Below are 20,792 nucleotides of genomic sequence, written 5' to 3'. Positions count from 1 at the left end.
TTGAAACAAAATCTAATATTGTTAAGTACGTAACCAATAACATCTAATTAATTAAATTTGTGTATTGAATTGGTGTAAAAATTAAATAAATAGACTTAGAATCGTGCTCGACGTTGGCGTAACGAATCTTTAGATGTAAACAAAAGATGTGTTTTTAAAACAATGCGTGTGGTAAAAGGGCGTGAATGAAGATCGTGGCAGATTTATTTACTAGGACATTTAAAAGAAAATACTGGAGAATGAGTGGCGTTAGCAGGGATGCTCCTATTGGACTGCAGTTTATACAAAAACTAAGTTCGTACTGCTGCCCGCGGCTGCAAATCAACCGCCTAAGATGGTGAGTAATTAAGGCTGTATGCTGTACACCTTGGCCTTGTTCCCTTTTATATAAAAAAAAAAACGAATAGCTAGGTTATACAAAATCGTTTGCATTCCGTATAATTTAGGTATTTTCGCGATAACAATCGCTTTTAATTAATTAGATAAGGATCTCTTTGTATTTTTATTTCCTTCTGATTATTTTCGGTGAACCTACCTGTTGATTTTATAAGGCTGGTTATGTTTACTAAGTAAAATAGACTTTGATAAATATCTTATTTATATTGAAGTTTTTAAGTTAGCTAAATTATCTTTTAAAATACCAGTTCCTACATCATCACTTAGTATTTCATTAAGAGTAGATTGAAATAAAACCTATTTCATTATTTCTAAGGCTTACATATCTAAGGTGAAAAAAAAAACTTATACACTAGGTACCATCGTAATGATGATTTTAATCACCAATGTATTAAGACTCCAAGTGTCACTTGCAACACAAGGATTTAAATCCTTACTGTGGGAATAGTTTAAAAATAAATTTAAATGCAGTGATTTAATTGGTTCATTAGCATCCTAGCTAGCTATGAGATATTGTAATGGAATCCCGATGAAATACCATATAATAAACATCCAAGTTTCACAAGTTGCATGAAATTAATCTGTTAATTCATGATTAGCGTGTAGTGTTAGCCTTATCGGTATTGTGAATAGTATTACCAAGGTCAAAACATCCACTGATGCATAACGTCGCAGCGTTCGCAGCTATAAACACCATTTATAATTGACTGGTGTTGATATACACGCATAAATACTTGATTAGAAATGTATTTAAGGACATCCAACCTATACAAATATTATAAAAGCGAAAGTATCTTGTGTCTCGCTTTCAAGCGAAAAATACTCAATTTCTTGTAATGTAATAGCCTATGGCTTTGAAATTTGGCATAAATAATGTCTGTTTAAAGTAATATATGTAGGTTTTTGATTTTATGGGGGTGTAATACATTTTATCCCAGAATTCCCATGAAAATAGGAATCACAGTGCACTGTAAACTGAAGTCCGAGCAGACGGTCACTCCAGTAAGAATAATATGTTGAAAAGGTTATTCTCCCCTGGAAAATGCTATTAACCTCAGCCCATGCCGAGATCACGGCGTGGGGTTAACTCTGATGTCTTCCTCTGGCCTTTGTCCTATAGGACCCCTTTTAAGGATGGGTGTAAACTGTAGAGAGCCCACTCTCACCCCTTATAACGATAGTTTGTCTACTCATTACAAGTTCTCTATGAAGTACCAGAAGAAATGTAAAAATCGTAGGCGTTATCTTAGTCTAATTAAATAAAAGAATACCTAATTTGTTTGAACATCCAACCCTCCACTTGAGCGTTTCTGAAATAACCATTTTCGATATAAAGAATATAATTTTATGTGTTTCCATCTATTGTCCCATAACTAATATCCTTTTTTGCCCAAAGAAAATAAACGTTTGTCTGTAAGGCCGGAAAAAAAGAATCACTTAGTCATACACAAAATATTGTTGTGCGGGTATCGAACCCGCATCACGGTGTTTAATCATTGCGTCGCGGGGGATTTCACAAACATTCAAGTCACATGCACAAAATAGACTCAGTCTGGTAGATCACACAAATGCTTGTCCTACATTGATCAAACTCGCGACACGACGCGTTCTGTGGGTTTGGCGTGGTGACCTCAACCACTCGGCTATCCGTGCAGTCAAGGATCGCAGCTTCGCACCCAGCACGCATCAATTAATTCATGAACCTTTTATATTTTTCTACTATAAAATCCCCAGACAAATTCAGATGGGAATGTGCTATGTCTTCGTATCGAAATCCGTTGTTGCGAAACAAATGATTTCGATACAAAGACATTTTTGACGTTTTCGCCTGAACTGGCGTACCAATCTTATTTTTTTTTCGAAATAGCGTGTGTCGCTATTGGGTACGTCATTCGCTACAGCGGTTTTCGACTTAATGTACTTTCGAACTAGCGTACGACACTGAATATTTTTCGAAATAGCGTGCGTCGCAATAACGTCACTCGAATCTTCATATCACTCCCTGTTGCGTCACGTCAGAGGACTACGGGCAGGTACACTCTGACACCAGGTTGTACATCAACCATACGATACGCAGATGATTATCACATTATCCAAGCATGTTAGGGTGCTAATTTATTATAATTATTATCTTGGATGATATAATCTTTAATAAATATGTTATCTATAGATACATGAATATTCCATCGCATTATGTTGTAAATGATTTCGTGTACAGGATAACTGTTGTTTTATCATTATTTCTGGTTAAATGGGTTTAATATTAGTTGCCATCTGTAGATTCGCCTCTTCATTTCAACTTTGTTTTTATGTTGCCGATTTTAGATCCCTCTGCTTGGCCTCCCCCTTTCTCTTCCAAACCTCGCTATCACGTGCGCCCCGCGTATTTGAGATCATTACACCACATTTTTTAAACTACGCCCGCACTCAAAAAAAATAATCCTTGTGTCGTGGGAGATTTCACAAACATTCAAAGTTACATGAACAAAGACACCCAGACTCGAGACAAGTATTCGTAAATCACGCAAACACTTGTCCTACGCGGGGATCGAAGCCGCGACACGTCGCGCACTGTTAGCGTACCGTCACTTCCTCCACTTGGCTATCAGTGCAGCTACAGATGTTTCCCTACGTACGTTTTAAACCCTCCTTCAAGACCAGTCGAGTAAAATTTGGACTATTTCTCGAAACTTAAGCTTAGCTTAAACCTTACAAAGTTTCATCAAATTCAATTCAGCGGTTTAGCATTAAACGCGTAGCAGACAATGCCTGCTTATATTTCATCTATAGATACTTGTGCCATAATGAATCTATTATAAATTTAATTTGATAGACACCTAATCTAAATACGTTTAAGCAGTATAGAGTGACTGAAATATTCTCAGAATTGCATTGTAATTGATAATTGTTGTCATCGACCTCAATAACTAAAGATGAGCGGAATATTAGTCGTATGATGACGTCATTTAATTTATCATTGAAATATGATACAGAAATTATTTTCTCTCGCATTTGATAAAATGTGGGTACAATACGTATATGACATCACGACGGTATCCAGTGTTTTCGATAGCTGACCCAATATACCTCTCGCTTCGAGGGTACAAGTAGCCTATATTGTAAACCTGAGTACCAGCTACTTATATCTATAACTAATGTTATCAAAATTGATCTAGCCGTTTAAGAGTGTAAGGTTAACAAAAAACTCAAACGAAACAAAAAATGAAAAAAATAACCCCCAGCAATAACATGGACATTTTGGTTCAATATAATATATTTACATCATGTTTGTCTTGAGTCTGGGTGTATTTGTGCATGTGACTTGAATTTTTGTGAAACCGATGCGACACAAGGATTAAATTCTTTAGTGCGGGAGTCGTTTAAAAAAGGATAGAAAAGACTCTCATATCCGCCATAAGACGAAAAAATTCAATTTTTTGTTCAGTCATCACGATAGCTTAGTTGGTTAACCGACTGGCAGTTATAAGTAAGAGTCGAATTTTCAAATCCTGTCATGAGATTTAAATTAATTCACCGCATTATTTGCATTTAATTGCAACTATTATTCAATTTGCATCGTTTTCTGGGTAATATAAATAATTAAGACTAATTATGTTAAACAAAACATGTGATTTGTATCTATAGCCCATTAATCAAGTTAATTACTTGAAAATATAAGAAAAACTAAGAAAACACAATGCTTTATAGTCGGGTAAAAAATATTTATTACTTTAATTATGTTTATATTAACACTAGCTTTTCGCCCGCGGCTTCGCCCGCGTCGCGGTCGGTTATACCGCGTTTCCAAGAGAACTCTTCAAAAGTCCGGGATAAAAACTATCCTATGTTCTTTCTCAAGGTCAACTCTATCTCTGTAACTAATTTCATTAAAATCAGTTCAGTGGTTTAGACGTGAAAGCGTAACAGACAGACAGAGTTACTTTCGCATTTATAATATTAGTAGGGATCGTGAAAAAACAATCCGAGTGTAATTAATTAGTGTTACGGAAAATATAACGGAGATCCGGAAAATATAGAATAAAAAATGATGTATGAAGAAACTTATTTTTTTTTAAGTCTGTAAAGTACAAGTACTTGTAATACAAGCTTTGCTTAGGTTCAGACTCGGAATTTCAGTCTGTCTGTGGCATCATAGCTCCCGAAAGGATCGAGTCATTTCAATTTACTTCGGCATCAAAGAAGAATTATGTCTAAGGAAACCTGCACATAGCTCAATCTGTTCAGGAGCTGTTATGCAAAAGCTATGCTACACTCGCACATAACTCACCTTTCTATATCTTAAAAAAACCTAAATTGAAATCGCTCAAGCCGTTCGAGAGCTAAGCGATCACAGACAGATAGATACGTCAAAACATTTCTCTTTTAACAACTGCATATTTTTTTTTTTCTTAAAAACTGCTTAACAGATTTACATGAAATACAGATAGTTTAAAACATGGATTAAAACAGCATACTCTATCCCGGTCAACCGGATATAATAAGATTGTTATTAATATCTCATAACTCTTTATCTTTATGCATTTAGCAAGTGCAACTTAACACTGTAATATTAATTAATTAATAATATAAACATTGTATAATTGGCCGTGTAATCATAGACCAATTAGTTGCAAGTTGCAGATAAAAACAAATGGTGTCTATGACCTTGCTATCGCATTAACTTACGCCAGATATTCGATATACCTACATTTTCATTCATCGCAGATATAATATAATATATAAAACAGTATTTAATTAATTCTGGTTAAACAAAGAGAAGATTTTTTAATAAAGATCACTATATTAGTACCCGGTTATTACTTTATTTAAAAGCGTAGATGAGGGTAATCCAACAACTTATTCACTTTAGATATTATTGAGTATTTTCTTCCATAAAAGTCTGTTTTAGATCCTGCTGTTGGACAAACGCCTCCCACTTTCTCTTCAAGAGAATATTACTTACTAAAATATAAAAGTGTTCAGTATTTCCTATCTCATAAAGTTAGTGTATACCTGTTTGCTTGAGGGAGGTTTATGTCCAGCAGTGGAACTCGATATAGTGCGCGACGTCTCGCGGGTTCGATCCTCGCGTAGGACAAGCGTTTGTGTGATCTACGAATGCTTGTCCTGAGTCTGAATGTCTGTGCATGTGTCTTGAATGTTCGTGAAACCCCCCGCGACACAAGGATTAAATTCCTTAATGTGGGAGTCGAAGGAAACAATAGTAGGTTGACCGTTGATTTGTCCAAATGATTATTAATATACATTTTTATAGTAACTGTCGTGAGAATTATTCATTATTAAATGACGTAACGGTTTACTACAACCGGAGTCCTTAATCATGAGCCGACGCGTTGGGGTCGCGGGATCGACTCGCAACCTTACCGCGTCTGCTCACCGGGCTACCCCGATAAATACGCGTGAGTATACCGTTACATCATTTAATGATTAGTTATAAAATATAGTTCTTTTACTGTACATTAAACCTTTTTCATATATCCTCCTCACTTCCGCAGGCACCAGGCATCGGTCCTCGTCCTCACGTTCTTCACGTACATGACGTACCACCTGACGCGCAAGCCCATCTCCGTGGTGAAGAGTGTGCTGCACCAGAACTGCTCGGCGCTGACGCCGCCCCCCGGCACCGACCCCAGCGACGACCAGTGGTGTAACTGGGCGCCCTTCAGTCAGTATTACTATCATCATCCTAGCCTTTCCCCAACTATGTTGGGGTCGGCTTCCAGTCTAACCGGAATCAGCTAAGTACCAGTCTTTTACAAGGACTGTCTAAGCTATAACCTCAAAAGTGAATCGATCACAGGTGAGCCACGCTTGACGCTTCCTTCCTCCGTATTTTGGAAGGCACGTTAAATTTTGCCTCCCGTCTGTTATTCATACATCTTTGACAGTCGTTATGGTTAGTCTGAGATTAGAAAGTTTGATAACCTGTCCGATAATCTGTCTGTAACTGGGTCGAGGAGGTCAGATAGGCAGTCGCTCCTTGTAAAACACTGGTACTTAGCTGAATCCGGTTAGACTGTAAGTCGCCACCAAATCTATCATAGTTAGGAAAATACTAGAATTCATCATTTAATAATAAATCTTTCATCATCATCCTAGTCTTTTCCGAACTATGTTAGGTTTACTAGTTCAAATAAACTCTTCAGCTTTATAATACATAAATATTAGTATAGATATGCATTTACTTGCAACGAAACCATATGCCCTGCCCTTTACTCATGTAGAGGGGTGTAGTAGGAGTTAGCATCAGGGGTGTAGCAGTAACGGGCTTGGTTCTCCAGTGTTCCCATTTTATTTCATTTCATTTATGGTGACCAAAAGCAGGGCATATCAGGACATGAGCAGGACACTCATGGTTATGTTTTATCCACAGACACGACAGACGCTAACGCTCTGCTCGGCGCGCTCGACTCCGCGTTCCTCTTCTCATACGCCGGCGCTATGTTTGTCTCAGGTAAGGTTCAAATATTCGAAGCTGGTTTGCTGATGGCCAAGGTATTATACATTGGGGCAATAGGGTAGACACAAGACTGGGTATAATTCTTAATAGATTCAAAAAATCTAAATACCCACGTATGTCACTGCATTATTTTTTTGTCAAAATCGGTACAGCCTTCTATAGTAGTAAATTGGATTGTCATCGGGTTTGAATCTACCCTGAAAACTTCAGTCTGCTAGCTTATCGGGAAGTGCCTCAAAATTGATTTGCAAAAATCCAACCGGAACGACAAAGGCAAGAAAGTGAGTGTATAAAATTAAAACTTGGGAAAAAGTAAAATTCTATTTAGTCCCTAAGTTAGATATTTGTCAAAGATAAACTGCTTTAAAGTTTAGGTGACGTAACAACATCGTTATGTCTGGTCTAAGAGTCTACCAGTACCTCTTAAACGCATATTATTGCAGTTGTGAAAGAGAGACGCCACTATATGACCTGTATAGTACTATCTCGCTCTATAACTGAAGTAAAATTTCACTTATTTTCTTTTCGTATTCTGCCTTTGCATTACTTATTTATTTTAATTAAAATGAAACTGAAATACGTAGTTTTGTTATCAATACACCTTTAACAAAGATGGTTTTAAACTCAAATATTCAATTTACATAATTCTTAACTTGCGAATGCTAATTGAATTGAATTATTTAATTTAGTTTGTGTTTACTCATCGACCTCCGTAATGGCCGACTATTGGTTCAGCTTGCATCCATAATGAGCGAGCATTATCGGAATAATTATGACGCGGTACCATATGGTTTGATCACTGTGAGATCGAATTCACTACTAACTAGGACTTATATATCTAATTAGCTGTTGCCCGCGACTTCTTCCGCGTGGCTAGAAGATATAAGTTATGATTTATACCTGCCCGTTTTTTCATATTTTCCATTGTACCTTCGCTCCCATTAATCGCAGCGTGATGTTATTTAGCCTAAAGCCTTCCTCGATGAATGGTCTATTCAACACAAAATAATTTTTCAATTTGAACCAGTAGTTCCTGAGATTAGCGCGTTCAAACAAACAAACAAACTCTTCAGCTTTATATATTAGTATAGATTTGAATGTATCCCCAGGCATGGTCGCCGAGCGCGTTGATCTCCGCTACTTCCTATCCTTCGGGATGCTGGCCTCGGCTATATTCTGCTACCTGTTCGGCTTGGGCCGGACGTACGGGATACACAACATATCATACTATCTGTTGGTGCAGGTTGGTATCGGTTGCCATGGTAACCGAGCTGTTTATACTGTAGAAGATTGATGGCTATTCAGAAAAAACCCCGTAAATAAAAAGAAAAAAAAAGTGAAATGCAGTTTAAAATAATTAAAAGATAGAATCTTTTTTTTTTAAGAAAATTATGACTAAATACTTTATTTTACCATAGTATAGAAACAAACACGTGAGTCGTGACGACCTCCACGGTCGAGTGCCGTACCGGTTTCAAGGTGTCGCTAACTCTGAGGTCCCGGGTTCGATCACCGGTCGGGACAATATAAATTCACATTTCTACATTGTCTCGGGTCTGGGTGTTTGTGGTACCTTCGTTGTATCTGAATTCCATAACACAAGTGCTTTAGCAACTTACGTTGGATTCAGAACAATGTATGTGATGTTGTCCGCATTTGTTTTTGCATACATGTTAACAGATGGTATGTTATAATTGAGAGCAGTAAATTACTCAACATTGCGAAGTTAAATTGCCATAGAATTAACTTATTTGCGGCTGTTTTCTATGTTCATATATACATATAGATGGATAATTATTTCTAGACATATTGTCCAAAAGAAATGTGTCTTACTCCAAAGACACAATATTAAAAACGCGGTGGCCGGTAAAACACTAAATTTAAAGAATCTCCGGTTACTTCTTTCCATGGAAACAGTTGACTAAAGTTCTCTCGTGCCTTCTGCTGAACAATGGCTAATAATTTAACAATCCCACATCTACTGCTGGGCAACCATCCAACCATTTACATGACCACTGCTGGGCATCCTCCCAATTAACTAACCATTTTGCACACTCAGGCCGGCGCGGGCATAGCTCAGACAACAGGCTGGCCCGGCACCGTGGCCATCGTGGGCAAGTGGTTCGGGAACAGCAAGAAAGGACTTATCTTCGGCATATGGAATTCACACACTTCGTTAGGAAACATTTTAGGTAAGTTGCGAGTAAAAACATTTTATTTACAACTAGCTGTTTCCCGCGACTTCGTCTTAAAAACGGTTTAAGAGATCTTAAACCGTTTTCGCAGCGCACGCAACGAAAGCCTTCAAATATGAATAATTTTCCCCGCTTTTTCCACATTTTCCATTGTATCTTCGCTCCTAGCCTTCCTCGATAAATGGTCTATTCAACACAAAAATATTTTTTCAATTCGAACCAGTAGTTCCTGAGATTAGCGCGTAACAAACAAACTCTTCAGCTTTATATATTAGTATAGATTATTTGTGCAAATACCCAATATGTTCGTCTATGAAAATACCTAAAACGAACATTCATCTTGATACCATAGTTGCTTACGTTATTCTATCTCTTTGCGTTTGCTGGATACGCAATACCGCTGCGGAGAGTTCACTACAAATATACATGTAGGAATGAAATTTGTTTCCGAACGACAGATTGTTGATGATATAAAAATTTCTTACTTCTACTTTTTCAACTTCTAATAAGTTTTAAAAAGTTCTTTTTTAAGACCTCCCCAGGGCCGGATCTAGGAGCCCAGGGGCCCCGAGGCCTCGAGGCAAGAAAGGAGTGGGGGCCCCCTTGGTCAAGTTATTTTCATTCAGTGAAAAAATTATCGAGCTCTTTTTAAGATGCATAGTATCAATAATGTGGGCTTCTACCGTGGTTTCATATTTTCTTTTTATTTCATCGGGAGTGCTGGGCCCCTAGGCACTGGCCTAAAAGTGCCTTATGGATAATACGGCACTGACCTCCCCTATATTCAGACTATTTTCGGCCCTACAGGTACAATAATGGCCGCTGAGTACGTGGACTCGGACTGGGCTCTGTCCTTCATGTACCCGGGTCTGGTGATGGGCGTGGTGGGCGGCGCCGTGTGGCTGTTCCTCGCGCCCGAGCCGCGGCAAGTCGGACTCGCGGCCGCCGTCAGCGACAGGACCTCGGTGAGTAGGCGGTGGGACAGGTGGGACAGACCTCCGGGTCTAGACTAGGCTGAGGCAATAACGGCCAAGGATCAAACGTACTTTAACTGTAAAAACGGGGATGACGAAAATCTTTAATATAATATAATAATATCCTAGAACAACTCACTCACGGTTATCTGATCCCAAGCTAAGCAGAGCTTGAGTTATGGTAACCAGACAACTGATAAACTTACTTATATATTTCTAAATATATTCATCCCTACTAATATTATAAATGCGAAAGTAAGTCTGTATGTCTGTCTGTTACGCTTTCACGTCTAAACCACTAAACTGATTTTAATGAAATTTGGTACAGAGATAGAGTTGACCTTGAGAAAGAACATAGGATAGTTTTTAACCCGGACTTTTGAAGAGTTCTCTTGGAAACGCGGTATAACCGACCTCGACGCGGGCGTAGTCGCGGGCGAAAAGCTAGTAAAATATCTAATCTCTGTTGTTTCAGCCGACGCGCCAGCCGAGCAAGTCGGACGAAGAGGATGAGCCGGACGAGGAAGACACGTCGTCAGTCATCGTTGGAGACCAGGTAACTGTGTACAGGGGCTACTATAGTGTCGGGTAACACGCAGAATACACTATTATGTTAGGAAAACTTACAGCTAATAACAAAGTACGGAAACATTTATAACGAAAATAAACAAGGAATAGTCGATATCGCAGAGTTCTGTAATTTTTCGTTCCTCGAGGTGGCTCGAAAAGTGGATATCGCGGAAATCTTGTTGTTTTAACTTTTTCACCTTGTTATATAATATATACAAAAAGAAAACAGTTTTGTGATGTGTTTTGTCCTATTAGATAGTCGCTCTGTCATTTTCTTATTTTTGTAAATAGTCAACAATTTTTAACACAATGCCATCTAGCGTCAAACTTTTATAGTTGTAAATTGATACAGGTTATTGATAAATTACACGCAGACATTGACATAGATATTACACAAAGAATAGAAGACAATAGTACCTGCCCCTCGTAGGTATTTCAAATTATTACATAAGATACTTAGGCTGAAACCAAGAATATACCTACACATGGTTGCCGCGATCACGAGACGGCGTCATTGGTTGCTAAGCTCAACTAGACAGTTTTTTTAGTCACACCTAAACGTAATTGAATTGTATTGAGCGCTTTTTAAAGCTAATTCAAATGATAAGTTTTTAATCAACTTTAATTTATTTGACTTTAAATTAAACGCGGCTTTTATTATACGAACAAATTTCACATCGCTCAACTCTTTATATAAAACTAACGCGTGAGTTTGTGTGTTGCAGTCGGCGAGTTTGCGCCCGAACCGACACTCCGCGAACTTGCCTCATGTAAGTGACGTCATTATTATTATAGAACCTTTTTGAAAAGCTTTTATTTCACAAGTCTGTATATGGTGCAAGCTTAATTAGAACCTTCTTGGTTGACTCATAAGTTCTTAGTTCATGTTCTCATCGTCCATACTAGTTACTTAAATGTTACTGGTGAGACGAGTACAGGTGACAATAAGCTTTATATATATTGTCATCTTCCCCCCCCCCTCCCCTAGCCGGAAGAGGCGACAGAGCGCACATCCCTCCTCCGCGGCGAGAGGGAGCGAGAGCGCGGCAGTGCGGTGTCCCTGTCTCGCGCGCTCGCCATCCCCGGCGTGCTGGAGTTCAGCTTGTCTCTGTTCTTCGCGAAGCTGGTCAGCTACACGTTCCTGTACTGGCTGCCGTCATATATCAGATACACCTCCGGTAAGTATTCTAAAGTTTTTGTTTCTATTATCCGTCTTTAGAATCGAAATAACAGCTTTTATGTCTATACTGTAAGAATTTGACGTGTTCTTCTATTATTTATATTGTCAGACGTGATGAATCAGAATGTAATACGTGATATTTCTGTTTCCCCAACTGACCTATATCGCGTTAGACTGTAGTTTTTGACGCGTCTCTAGACCCTATCACATTTATCTGTACTATGTGTATTATCTCGTTGCCCACCTATTCTCGCGTCAGATCGTAGTTGGTCATATTTCTCCTATTCCCAACAGACCTATCAACAGACCGTCAGTCTGTACTATATGTGCTATCTTCCCCCAACAGACCTACATATTATCGCGTCAAATTGTAGTTTTTGACATTTCTCTAGACCCTATCATATTTACTTACACGCAAGTGTATACTATGTGTGCCTCTCGCTATCACACCAGCCTGTACTACACGCGTGCCACCTCTCCCCATCACACCAGCCTGTACTACACGCGTGCCACCTCTCCCCATCACACCAGCCTGTACTACACGCGTGCCACCTCTCCCCATCACACCAGCCTGTACTACACGCGTGCCACCTCTCCCCATCACACCAGCCTGTACTACACGCGTGCCACCTCTCCCCATCACACCAGCCTGTACTACACGCGTGCCACCTCTCCCCATCACACCAGCCTGTACTACACGCGTGCCACCTCTCCCTATCACACCAGCCTGTACTACACGCGTGCCACCTCTCCCCATCACACCAGCCTGTACTACACGCGTGCCACCTCTCCCTATCACACCAGCCTGTACTACACGCGTGCCACCTCTCCCTATCACACCAGCCTGTACTACACGCGTGCCACCTCTCCCCATCACACCAGCCTGTACTACACGCGTGCCACCTCTCCCTATCACACCAGCCTGTACTACACGCGTGCCACCTCTCCCTATCACACCAGCCTGTACTACACGCGTGCCACCTCTCCCTATCACACCAGCCTGTACTACACGCGTGCCACCTCTCCCTATCACACCAGCCTGTACTACACGCGTGCCACCTCTCCCCATCACACCAGCCTGTACTACACGCGTGCCTCCTCCCCCTATCACACCTATCCTCACATCGGACTATACACGTGTCCTGCCCCCAGCGGACCTGTCGGCCCGGCAGTCGGGCGAGCTGAGCACGGTGTTCGACGTGGGCGGCGCGGCGGGCGCGGTGCTGGCGGGGCTGGTGGCGGACTGCAGCGCCAGCCCCGCGCTCGTCTGCGTGCTCTTCTACACGCTCTGCGCGCCCATGGTGAGACACTACACATATTAACTAATATACTTCTAAGTTTTTATTTACTAACAAATATCATCATCGGCCTAGCCTTTGCCCAACTATGTTGGGGTCGGCTACCAATCCAACCGGTTTCAGCTGAGTACCAGTGTTTTACAAGGAGCGACTGCCTATCTGACCTCCTTAACCCAGTTACCTTTGCAACACGACACCCCTTGGTTAGACTGGCAGTCAGACTTTTCAAGCTTCTGACTACCTGTAACGTCTGACAAAGATGTAGGGATAACAGCCGGGACCCACAATTTAATGTGCCTTCCGAAACACGCAGGAGCTCGTTATGACAAAGATGGTCCTGTCATGGTCATGGCTTAACCTGTGATCGAATCACTTATGCGGTTATAGCACAGCCACGAGCTCCTCCTATCCTCCATTTACTAACAAATACTGTATTATTTATATGTATGTTAGTCTATAAGGTATATATCTATGGGCCATATTGCCTGAAAAGTCTGGGATAAAAATTATTCTATGTTCTTTCTCAAGGTCAACTCTATATCTGTACCAAATTTCATTAAAATCAGTTCAGTGGCTTAGACGTGAAAGCGTAACAGACAGACAGAGTTACTTTCGCATTTATAATATTAGTAGGTATAGGGTAATTGACTAAATTTAACAAGACTAACCCATAAGACTAAAGGATCAATATTTTTTTGAAAATCTTTCTGAGACATTAAACATATTTTATCTACTGTCAAATATCCTATTTTATTGATTTAACTTGAAATATCTAACAATATGTCCCATCAATTTTTTATATTTTTTTCTTCTACTTATATGATTTTTTTCCACACTTTCGTAATCAAAACAACATCATACCTTACCCCCGACAGTTATTCATCTACCAAGCATGGGGCGGCACCTCGTACCTCACCAACCTGTCCCTGCTGTTCCTGACGGGGCTCACAGTGAACGCCCCGTACGCGCTCATCACGACCGCCGTGAGCGCGGAGCTGGGCACGCACGCGAGTCTCGCGGGGAACAGCCGGGCCCTCGCCACTGTCACCGCCATCATCGACGGGACCGGCAGCGTCGGTGAGTAGGAGTAGCTGTTGTATGTGAGTCGAGAGAGATAGAGAGACGGAGAAATAGTTGAGAGAGACAGAGAGACGGAGAAATAGTTGAGAGAGACAGAGAGACGGAGAAATAGAGTTATTTCTGTAGAACGCATTTTCAGTGAGGACATTAAATAATACAGCATAGCACTACAATGGTGACAGCATGAATGTTGCCATTGTAGCGCCATGCTGTACATGGTTGTAGCTAGCCCTGGGCTCAGGGTGGGGTATCATTTAACCCTGAGTCACAAATTACTAAATAGTTACTACGTAAGCTGAGTGGTTGATGTCAATCACGGTGCGTGACGTACCACGGGTTCGATCCCCGCGTAAGACAAGCATTTACTTTGTGTGTTTCAAATGCTTGTTCCGAGTCTCGGCCTCATTGTCATGTGACTTGAATCTTTGTGACACCCACCCCCCCCCCCCCCACCAAGGATAAAAATCCTTAAGGCTAGAATCGTTCTTTAATAAAAAAATGCAGAACGTTACCTTATACCCTAGGCATCCATTTACAAGTGACAGTCTCAGTAGCATGAGACAGCACTATATAACCTCGTAATGTGTGAGCAGGAGCGGCGATAGGCCCGATGCTGGCCGGGCTGGTCTCCAGCCACTCGTGGACGTACGTTTTCTACATGCTCATCGGGTGCAACTTCATGGCGCTGTTCCTGTTGCTAAGGTACGTGTTAACCGACTGCTGAAGTTAAGGAGGTTGTCTATTAGCTGCGGAAGGATGGAGATTTCTGATGTAGCAATGAGTTTTTGAATATTTTCTGCGTCGGTGATGTTTATAAAAATATTAAATATTAAATGATGCACGCTTTACTCACGCGTATTTATCGGGAATGCCCGACTAGTTTCAAACCCAAGTAGAGTCTGAACTCTGAAGACACCGTTCTTTACGTAGATATGATTAAAGCATGTATCTGCCTACCATATTCTTATTATAATTTCGTTTCTCAAGCTAACAATCTAACCTTGTAAGAATTCTATTACTTAACGGAAACCTTCCTGTCTGCGCTTGGCCGGACCCAGGTTAAACTCATACCTAGAACTAAACGTGTATATGGAAATGTCCCACTTATGAATAATAAATTTATTTGTTATGCAGGATAGCAAGATCAGAACTAGCAAAAATACGACAAGAAAGAAGAATAGCGTCGCCACCGCGAGTACGAATCGAATGAGCGAGATGAAATATAGCGTTATTACCAGTAAGAGAGAGACAGCGATACATAGACTACAGTTATAAAGTATGGTCAGCAAAACATAGGAATTGATCAGCACGCTTGTGAGCTGCCCCACGGTGGGCGCCATTACTTAAGCTGTAAATAACACCAGCCTATAACTGTCCCACTGCAGGCCTCTCATACAGTGGACGAGCATTTTTTTTATCTATACATACAAAATCACCTTTATTTCATGTCAAGTCAAGGTCTATTTTTGTATAGTTTTCTTTGCTGACCTACTCTATATAATGACGTAACAAACATAGGCCACAGCATTTGCCGAACATTTGATCCAACATTTAGTTGCATTTCTCTCAGTATTGTGTTGGACGGTGTTCACAAACGTTTTGGCCCATGTTCTGTCTAATATTAAAACTGTTAAGTTAAGTTTGTTTAAGAGTTAATTTTGACTACGATTGGCTGTGGTTAACGTAACCAGACATATTTAATAATTATAGTTAAAAATCAGTCGAAAACGCATTTTGACAATATTTTTGTAGTTTATTTTTGTTGGCAACCCTAAATACTTCCTGGTAGAGAATCCGTCTTACTTATTTCCTAGGTTTACAACTTGCCCTTTACATAAAATATTATTGAAATCAGTCAAATTCTGTAAAATATTATAAACCCTACTTGTAAAAATACATATTATTTTGAGGTCTATACAAACTTAACCACGACTGTCTATAAATATATCTCCTAACTTTGAATATCAACCCTTTAGTACAATTAATTCAGTTTTATTTTCGTATTATTTTTGTTTAAGAATAAATATTTTAGCTTAATAAAAATATCATTCACAAAATAACATCTAATACATTTGTCTCTTTCTAAAAACAATCTTGTGAAAAGGACAGAGTATATTTAAATACAAATTTCATATTTAACATAAAGTTTCAAAATGCCTTCTATTCTTTTCTAATTGTCTTGGAAAGAAAGAGATGCAATGATATTCAATAATTGACGGAATTTTCATGAACTTACCATGCCGTCAATTTACTGCTTTGTGAATATATTACAAATGGTGCTTAGTTAGTTAATTTGATATTTATTTTGATTCTACTTAAATTATTAAATAGAATTTTACTTATCATAACTCAACTTATATCTTGACTTTTTTGCGTAGCCTGTTCAAATTCCCGCTAAAATTTGACGTTGACAGCTGTCAAAATAATTATAAATTTGTTATTACACTTGCTATCATCACACCCGATTCAACAGTTATAGTTACAAACATATTATATTTAAAAACTATTTATTTATATCTCATAAATTACAAATTACACAATAAGTCAGTTTTATGAAGGCAATCGTATATATCAGCGTCAAGGAATAAGTTTTATTGATTTCGTTTCACGCAATGGTTCAATCTATACAGCCGAATCCTATTTCCTGGTTTTGTCTTCTTTCCTCGTAATACGATGAATTATCTCAATGTCGTTATCTATAAAAAGTCAGAATAAGCTATAATCATAGAGTAATATAATTATATGTGTGTAATCCGAATTTACGAACTCTTATACAAAATTGACGTAATTATTTTGTAAATCTTTGGATGGTGTGACTATTTTTGATTTTGTAAACTATAATGACGTAGCTTAGTCTGATCAATCTAGACGTAAAAATGAGAGCGAAGGTACACACATTCTCATGAAACTGAAAATCAGTAAAGTTGTTATGAATATGTAAAATATCTCAAAAATGGTGGCTAGTAGGAAAAAAGTATTGATACATATTTTTGTAGATTATTTTATTATCTACAATACAATTTTTGTCTGAGTTATTTTTATAATAAAACTTACCATTTTGCTGAAAACTCATCTTTTTGACCTTTGATCTTAAATTATTTGTTTTGGGAAAAGATGGGGCGCTTTCAAATTTTATCATTTTCCGAACAAGCTCACTGATTTTCAACTTGATGCCAATTTATGTAGCTTCGACTGTTTCAATTGACCGGACTATGTGATTATAAAATACTGTAACAACGTGTACGATACAGACCTATGGAGCGTCGACTATCCTTATGCATAAATGTATAGTATTCTACAAGTTATAAATCATACACAGTTGTTATAAACGTCTCATGACTACTGCATTTTAAATGTTTACAATTATTTGTCTGTACATAATGTATTATACGATGTGATACTGCCAATTATAATGAAGTTTTATTTACTTAATATCCTATTAGACTATTCTTGTTAATTAAAGTTACACAAGCGATATTTTGTTAAAGCGAGATGGCGCAATGCACTGCGCATATCCGCGTCTTGCTTCCACAAAAGCAATAATCCTGCTTTGAAAGAATAAAAATTCTAGTCTACTCTTTACCACAGAGTAATTTCTACATATATTTTGCCTTATCACAACGCCGCCGACCGCTCCTCTTACAGTGAGAATTGACCCTTATAAGCATTAACAGAATCTGTGAAAGCACTTTTTTTCTTCTCTACTCTAAATAAATAAATGCGGACAACATCACATACATTGTTCTGAACCCAAAGTAAGTTGCTAGAGCACTTGTGTTATGGAATTCAGATACAACGAAGGTACCACAAACACCCAGACCCGAGACAATGTGGAAATGTGAATTTTTACATTGACCCGGCCGGGGATCGAACCCGGGACCTCAGAGCTAGCGACACCTTGAAACCGGTGCGTGCGCCACTCGACCACGGAGGTCGTCATAATTGCAGCCTTTATCTTATTTTTGCTTTCAGCATTTCATCATCATCATCATCTCAGCCCATAGCAGTCCACTGCTGGACGTAGGCCTCTCCATAATTTCTCCAGCGCGACCGGTTCGTTGCCACCTGCATCCAACGGAACCCAGCGGTTTTAACCAGGTCGTCGGTCCATCTGGCAGGTGGCCGTCCCACGCTGCGCTTGGTGGTACGTGGTCTCCACTCCAGAACTTTTCTGCCCCATCGGCCGTCCGATCTTCGCGCTATGTGGCCCGCCCATTGCCACTTCAGCTTGCTAATCCTACGGGCTATATCGGCGACTTTCGTTCGTCTACGGATCTCCTCATTTCTGATTCGATCCCGCAGAGAAATGCCGAGCATTTCAGCATTTAAAAGGTAAAAATAAAATCTTAAATACTTTATACAAGTTTAATTATTTTACAGTTACAAATAACATAAGTAGTTACTTAAATATTACATGTGGGTACAAAGAAAGCATGTATGGATGTTCTATTAGTCGAAACTTTGGACTTGGCTAACAATTTTTTTTTCACATTTAATTCACATTAAAAGAAAGAAATGTCAGACGGCCTTTGTAACCAATTTTACCACTTAATTTACCATTCAAAAACACATCTTTCTGGACATGTTTCAGAACAAAAATTGGCCATATCAGTCCTGCACAAGTTTTCGCATTGATTTTTTATTTTCAATATTTCTTGGAAGGAAAGCCTCATTTCATTACCAATAACTCTTTAATTAATAAGCCAACTTATAAATATCATAGGTTATAAAACTTAACTTCAATTCATTCAATACAATCATTCTTAACCTGGATCTACAACAAGTCCCAACTTCCAATATTGTATATTTGTAAATGGTCTTATACCAATTAAAACACCTACTAAATTAGGAATAGCCTAGTTCTAAAGTACCTATGTATGTTGTATACTACAAAAACTGATAGAATTTGAAATAAACATGAGCTTTTCCCATGTTTTTATGGACTGACTTGACTTGTTTGTAACTAAATTTTGAGGCACTTCCCGATAGGCTAGCAGGCTGATATTGTCACGATAGCTTCAAACTGAATGACAATGGAATTTACAACTACAAAAACTACTAGACCAATTTTGATAACATTAGAATTTAGTGACATTTAGAAATGTGGGTATTTAGATGTTTTAAATCTATTAATTACACATCAATCTCAGTTATAATCACATTAACAAATATACAAAATTACAAACCCATCTCCTGTCCACAATACTCCTTGACATCAACAACACTTCAGCACCCTCCCACACAGTTCAACACTGAATCACATCACTGTAGTGCAAGTTCACAGCTGGGCCCTTCCTAGGCCCTCCCAAGTGGCACTATGAAGGACAGGGAGTCCCCGGTGGGTCCCCAAGCGACCCGCTGCAACTGGAACACAGTGACCCACACCGCGAGGGCCGCCACCCACACCGCCGCGCCTGTTGCACTCATCACTACATCTAGGAGAGGAAAATAGTGTAATAATATTCCACAACTACCTACATGCATGCACCTGCGTGTGTATGTATGTATACATATGTTTATGTCAAACAAATGATTATATACTTTTCTGTAAGTATATTTCTAAATACATACATAATATAGATAAATTACACCCTGATACAGAACAAATGATCGTGATCATCACACAAACATTTGTCCTGGGTGGGAATCAAACCCATAACCTTTGATGTAGCAGTCAGGGCCATCAACCACTAGACCAATAGGACAAAATCCTGTTCAGATATGTTTTGTACTGGATTGTAAGGGTTTTAATTGCCATTAACATTACACATTATCATTCGAAATAATTACATTTTTATGATAATATTGCAAAGGAATTATGTTGTTAAGATATTGTCTTATACATCTGTCATTCAATTATAAAATAAAAATCCACATGGTCTCAATGATCATATTTTTTTGGTGTCACACTGCAAGGCAAAGGAATCACTTTTATTCATCCACCCACTCTTGATGACCTACCAATTGATGAATTTCATGTGGAAATGTTTTACGACATATCAAGTTATACTTACATTTCTTTATCTGCTTCTGTTCATCATAAGGAGGCTTCATAAAGGCTTCCTTGAAGAACCACACGGCATTGACAGCCCATACAAAAGGTAGAAGCAAGCAGCCCACTAGAAAATAGAAAAAACGAAATCTCTATTTAAAAAAATATTATTGATGATTTGTTTTAAAAAGGTGTAAGCTGCCTTGCAGTTGGTAGCATTGATACGGTTATTTAATTAGTGCATGTTTAAAATATTTATAAACTGTCTCAAAACGATTAAAAAGAACAAAACAATACCTTTGAAATACCATCTGCAAAGTTGCAGCTTCTTGTCATTAGGTAGTCGTGTTAAATCCATTATTGTGTTATTATATTATTTTTTCTATGGAATCTTTTATCACAGCTGCAAATACGCTAGCCAATTGTAATAATTTCATAGATTTATCAACAAATTGGCTAAAATCTTGTTTTCGTGACTCAGTCAATGTGACATTTACTACAACGTTGACCATTATAAAGTCGGCAAATTTAGCATCTTTTTATATTGTCTGCTTTGTCTAAAGTACATAAAACGAAAGAGAAATGCGACTTTTGACAAATTACGTTGTAATGCTAAAGATGTTTTA

General features: G+C 38.8%; 2 protein-coding genes and 1 pseudogene across 2 annotated transcripts; 2 read left to right on the top strand and 1 right to left on the bottom strand.

The window, feature by feature from the left end:
• Positions 1 to 17,584, top strand: LOC113498866 (glucose-6-phosphate exchanger SLC37A2). The gene is made up of 13 exons (XM_026879018.1): positions 1 to 337; positions 5,913 to 6,082; positions 6,791 to 6,871; positions 7,987 to 8,120; positions 8,937 to 9,069; positions 9,880 to 10,037; positions 10,522 to 10,602; positions 11,342 to 11,386; positions 11,605 to 11,794; positions 12,949 to 13,097; positions 13,970 to 14,171; positions 14,768 to 14,876; positions 15,309 to 17,584. Exons 1-13 carry the CDS (start codon positions 186 to 188, stop codon positions 15,382 to 15,384), a joined length of 1,680 nt encoding a protein of 559 aa, XP_026734819.1. The 5' UTR covers positions 1 to 185; the 3' UTR covers positions 15,385 to 17,584.
• Positions 1 to 20,792, top strand: part of LOC113498864 — a 256,390-nt pseudogene that overhangs the window by 16,024 nt on the left and 219,574 nt on the right.
• LOC113498872 (gamma-secretase subunit pen-2) lies at positions 18,528 to 20,666 on the bottom strand. Its single transcript, XM_026879030.1, has 3 exons — positions 20,464 to 20,666; positions 20,189 to 20,293; positions 18,528 to 19,609 (listed from the first exon to the last, which is right to left on the bottom strand). Exons 1-3 carry the CDS (start codon positions 20,522 to 20,524, stop codon positions 19,470 to 19,472), a joined length of 306 nt encoding a protein of 101 aa, XP_026734831.1. The 5' UTR covers positions 20,525 to 20,666; the 3' UTR covers positions 18,528 to 19,469.

The sequence above is a fragment of the Trichoplusia ni genome, chromosome 11 (genome assembly GCF_003590095.1).
Source record: "Trichoplusia ni isolate ovarian cell line Hi5 chromosome 11, tn1, whole genome shotgun sequence".
NCBI lineage: Eukaryota > Metazoa > Arthropoda > Insecta > Lepidoptera > Noctuidae > Trichoplusia > Trichoplusia ni.
Note: the sequence above shows the minus strand (reverse complement) of the source record. Positions and strands in the feature narration are given on the sequence as shown.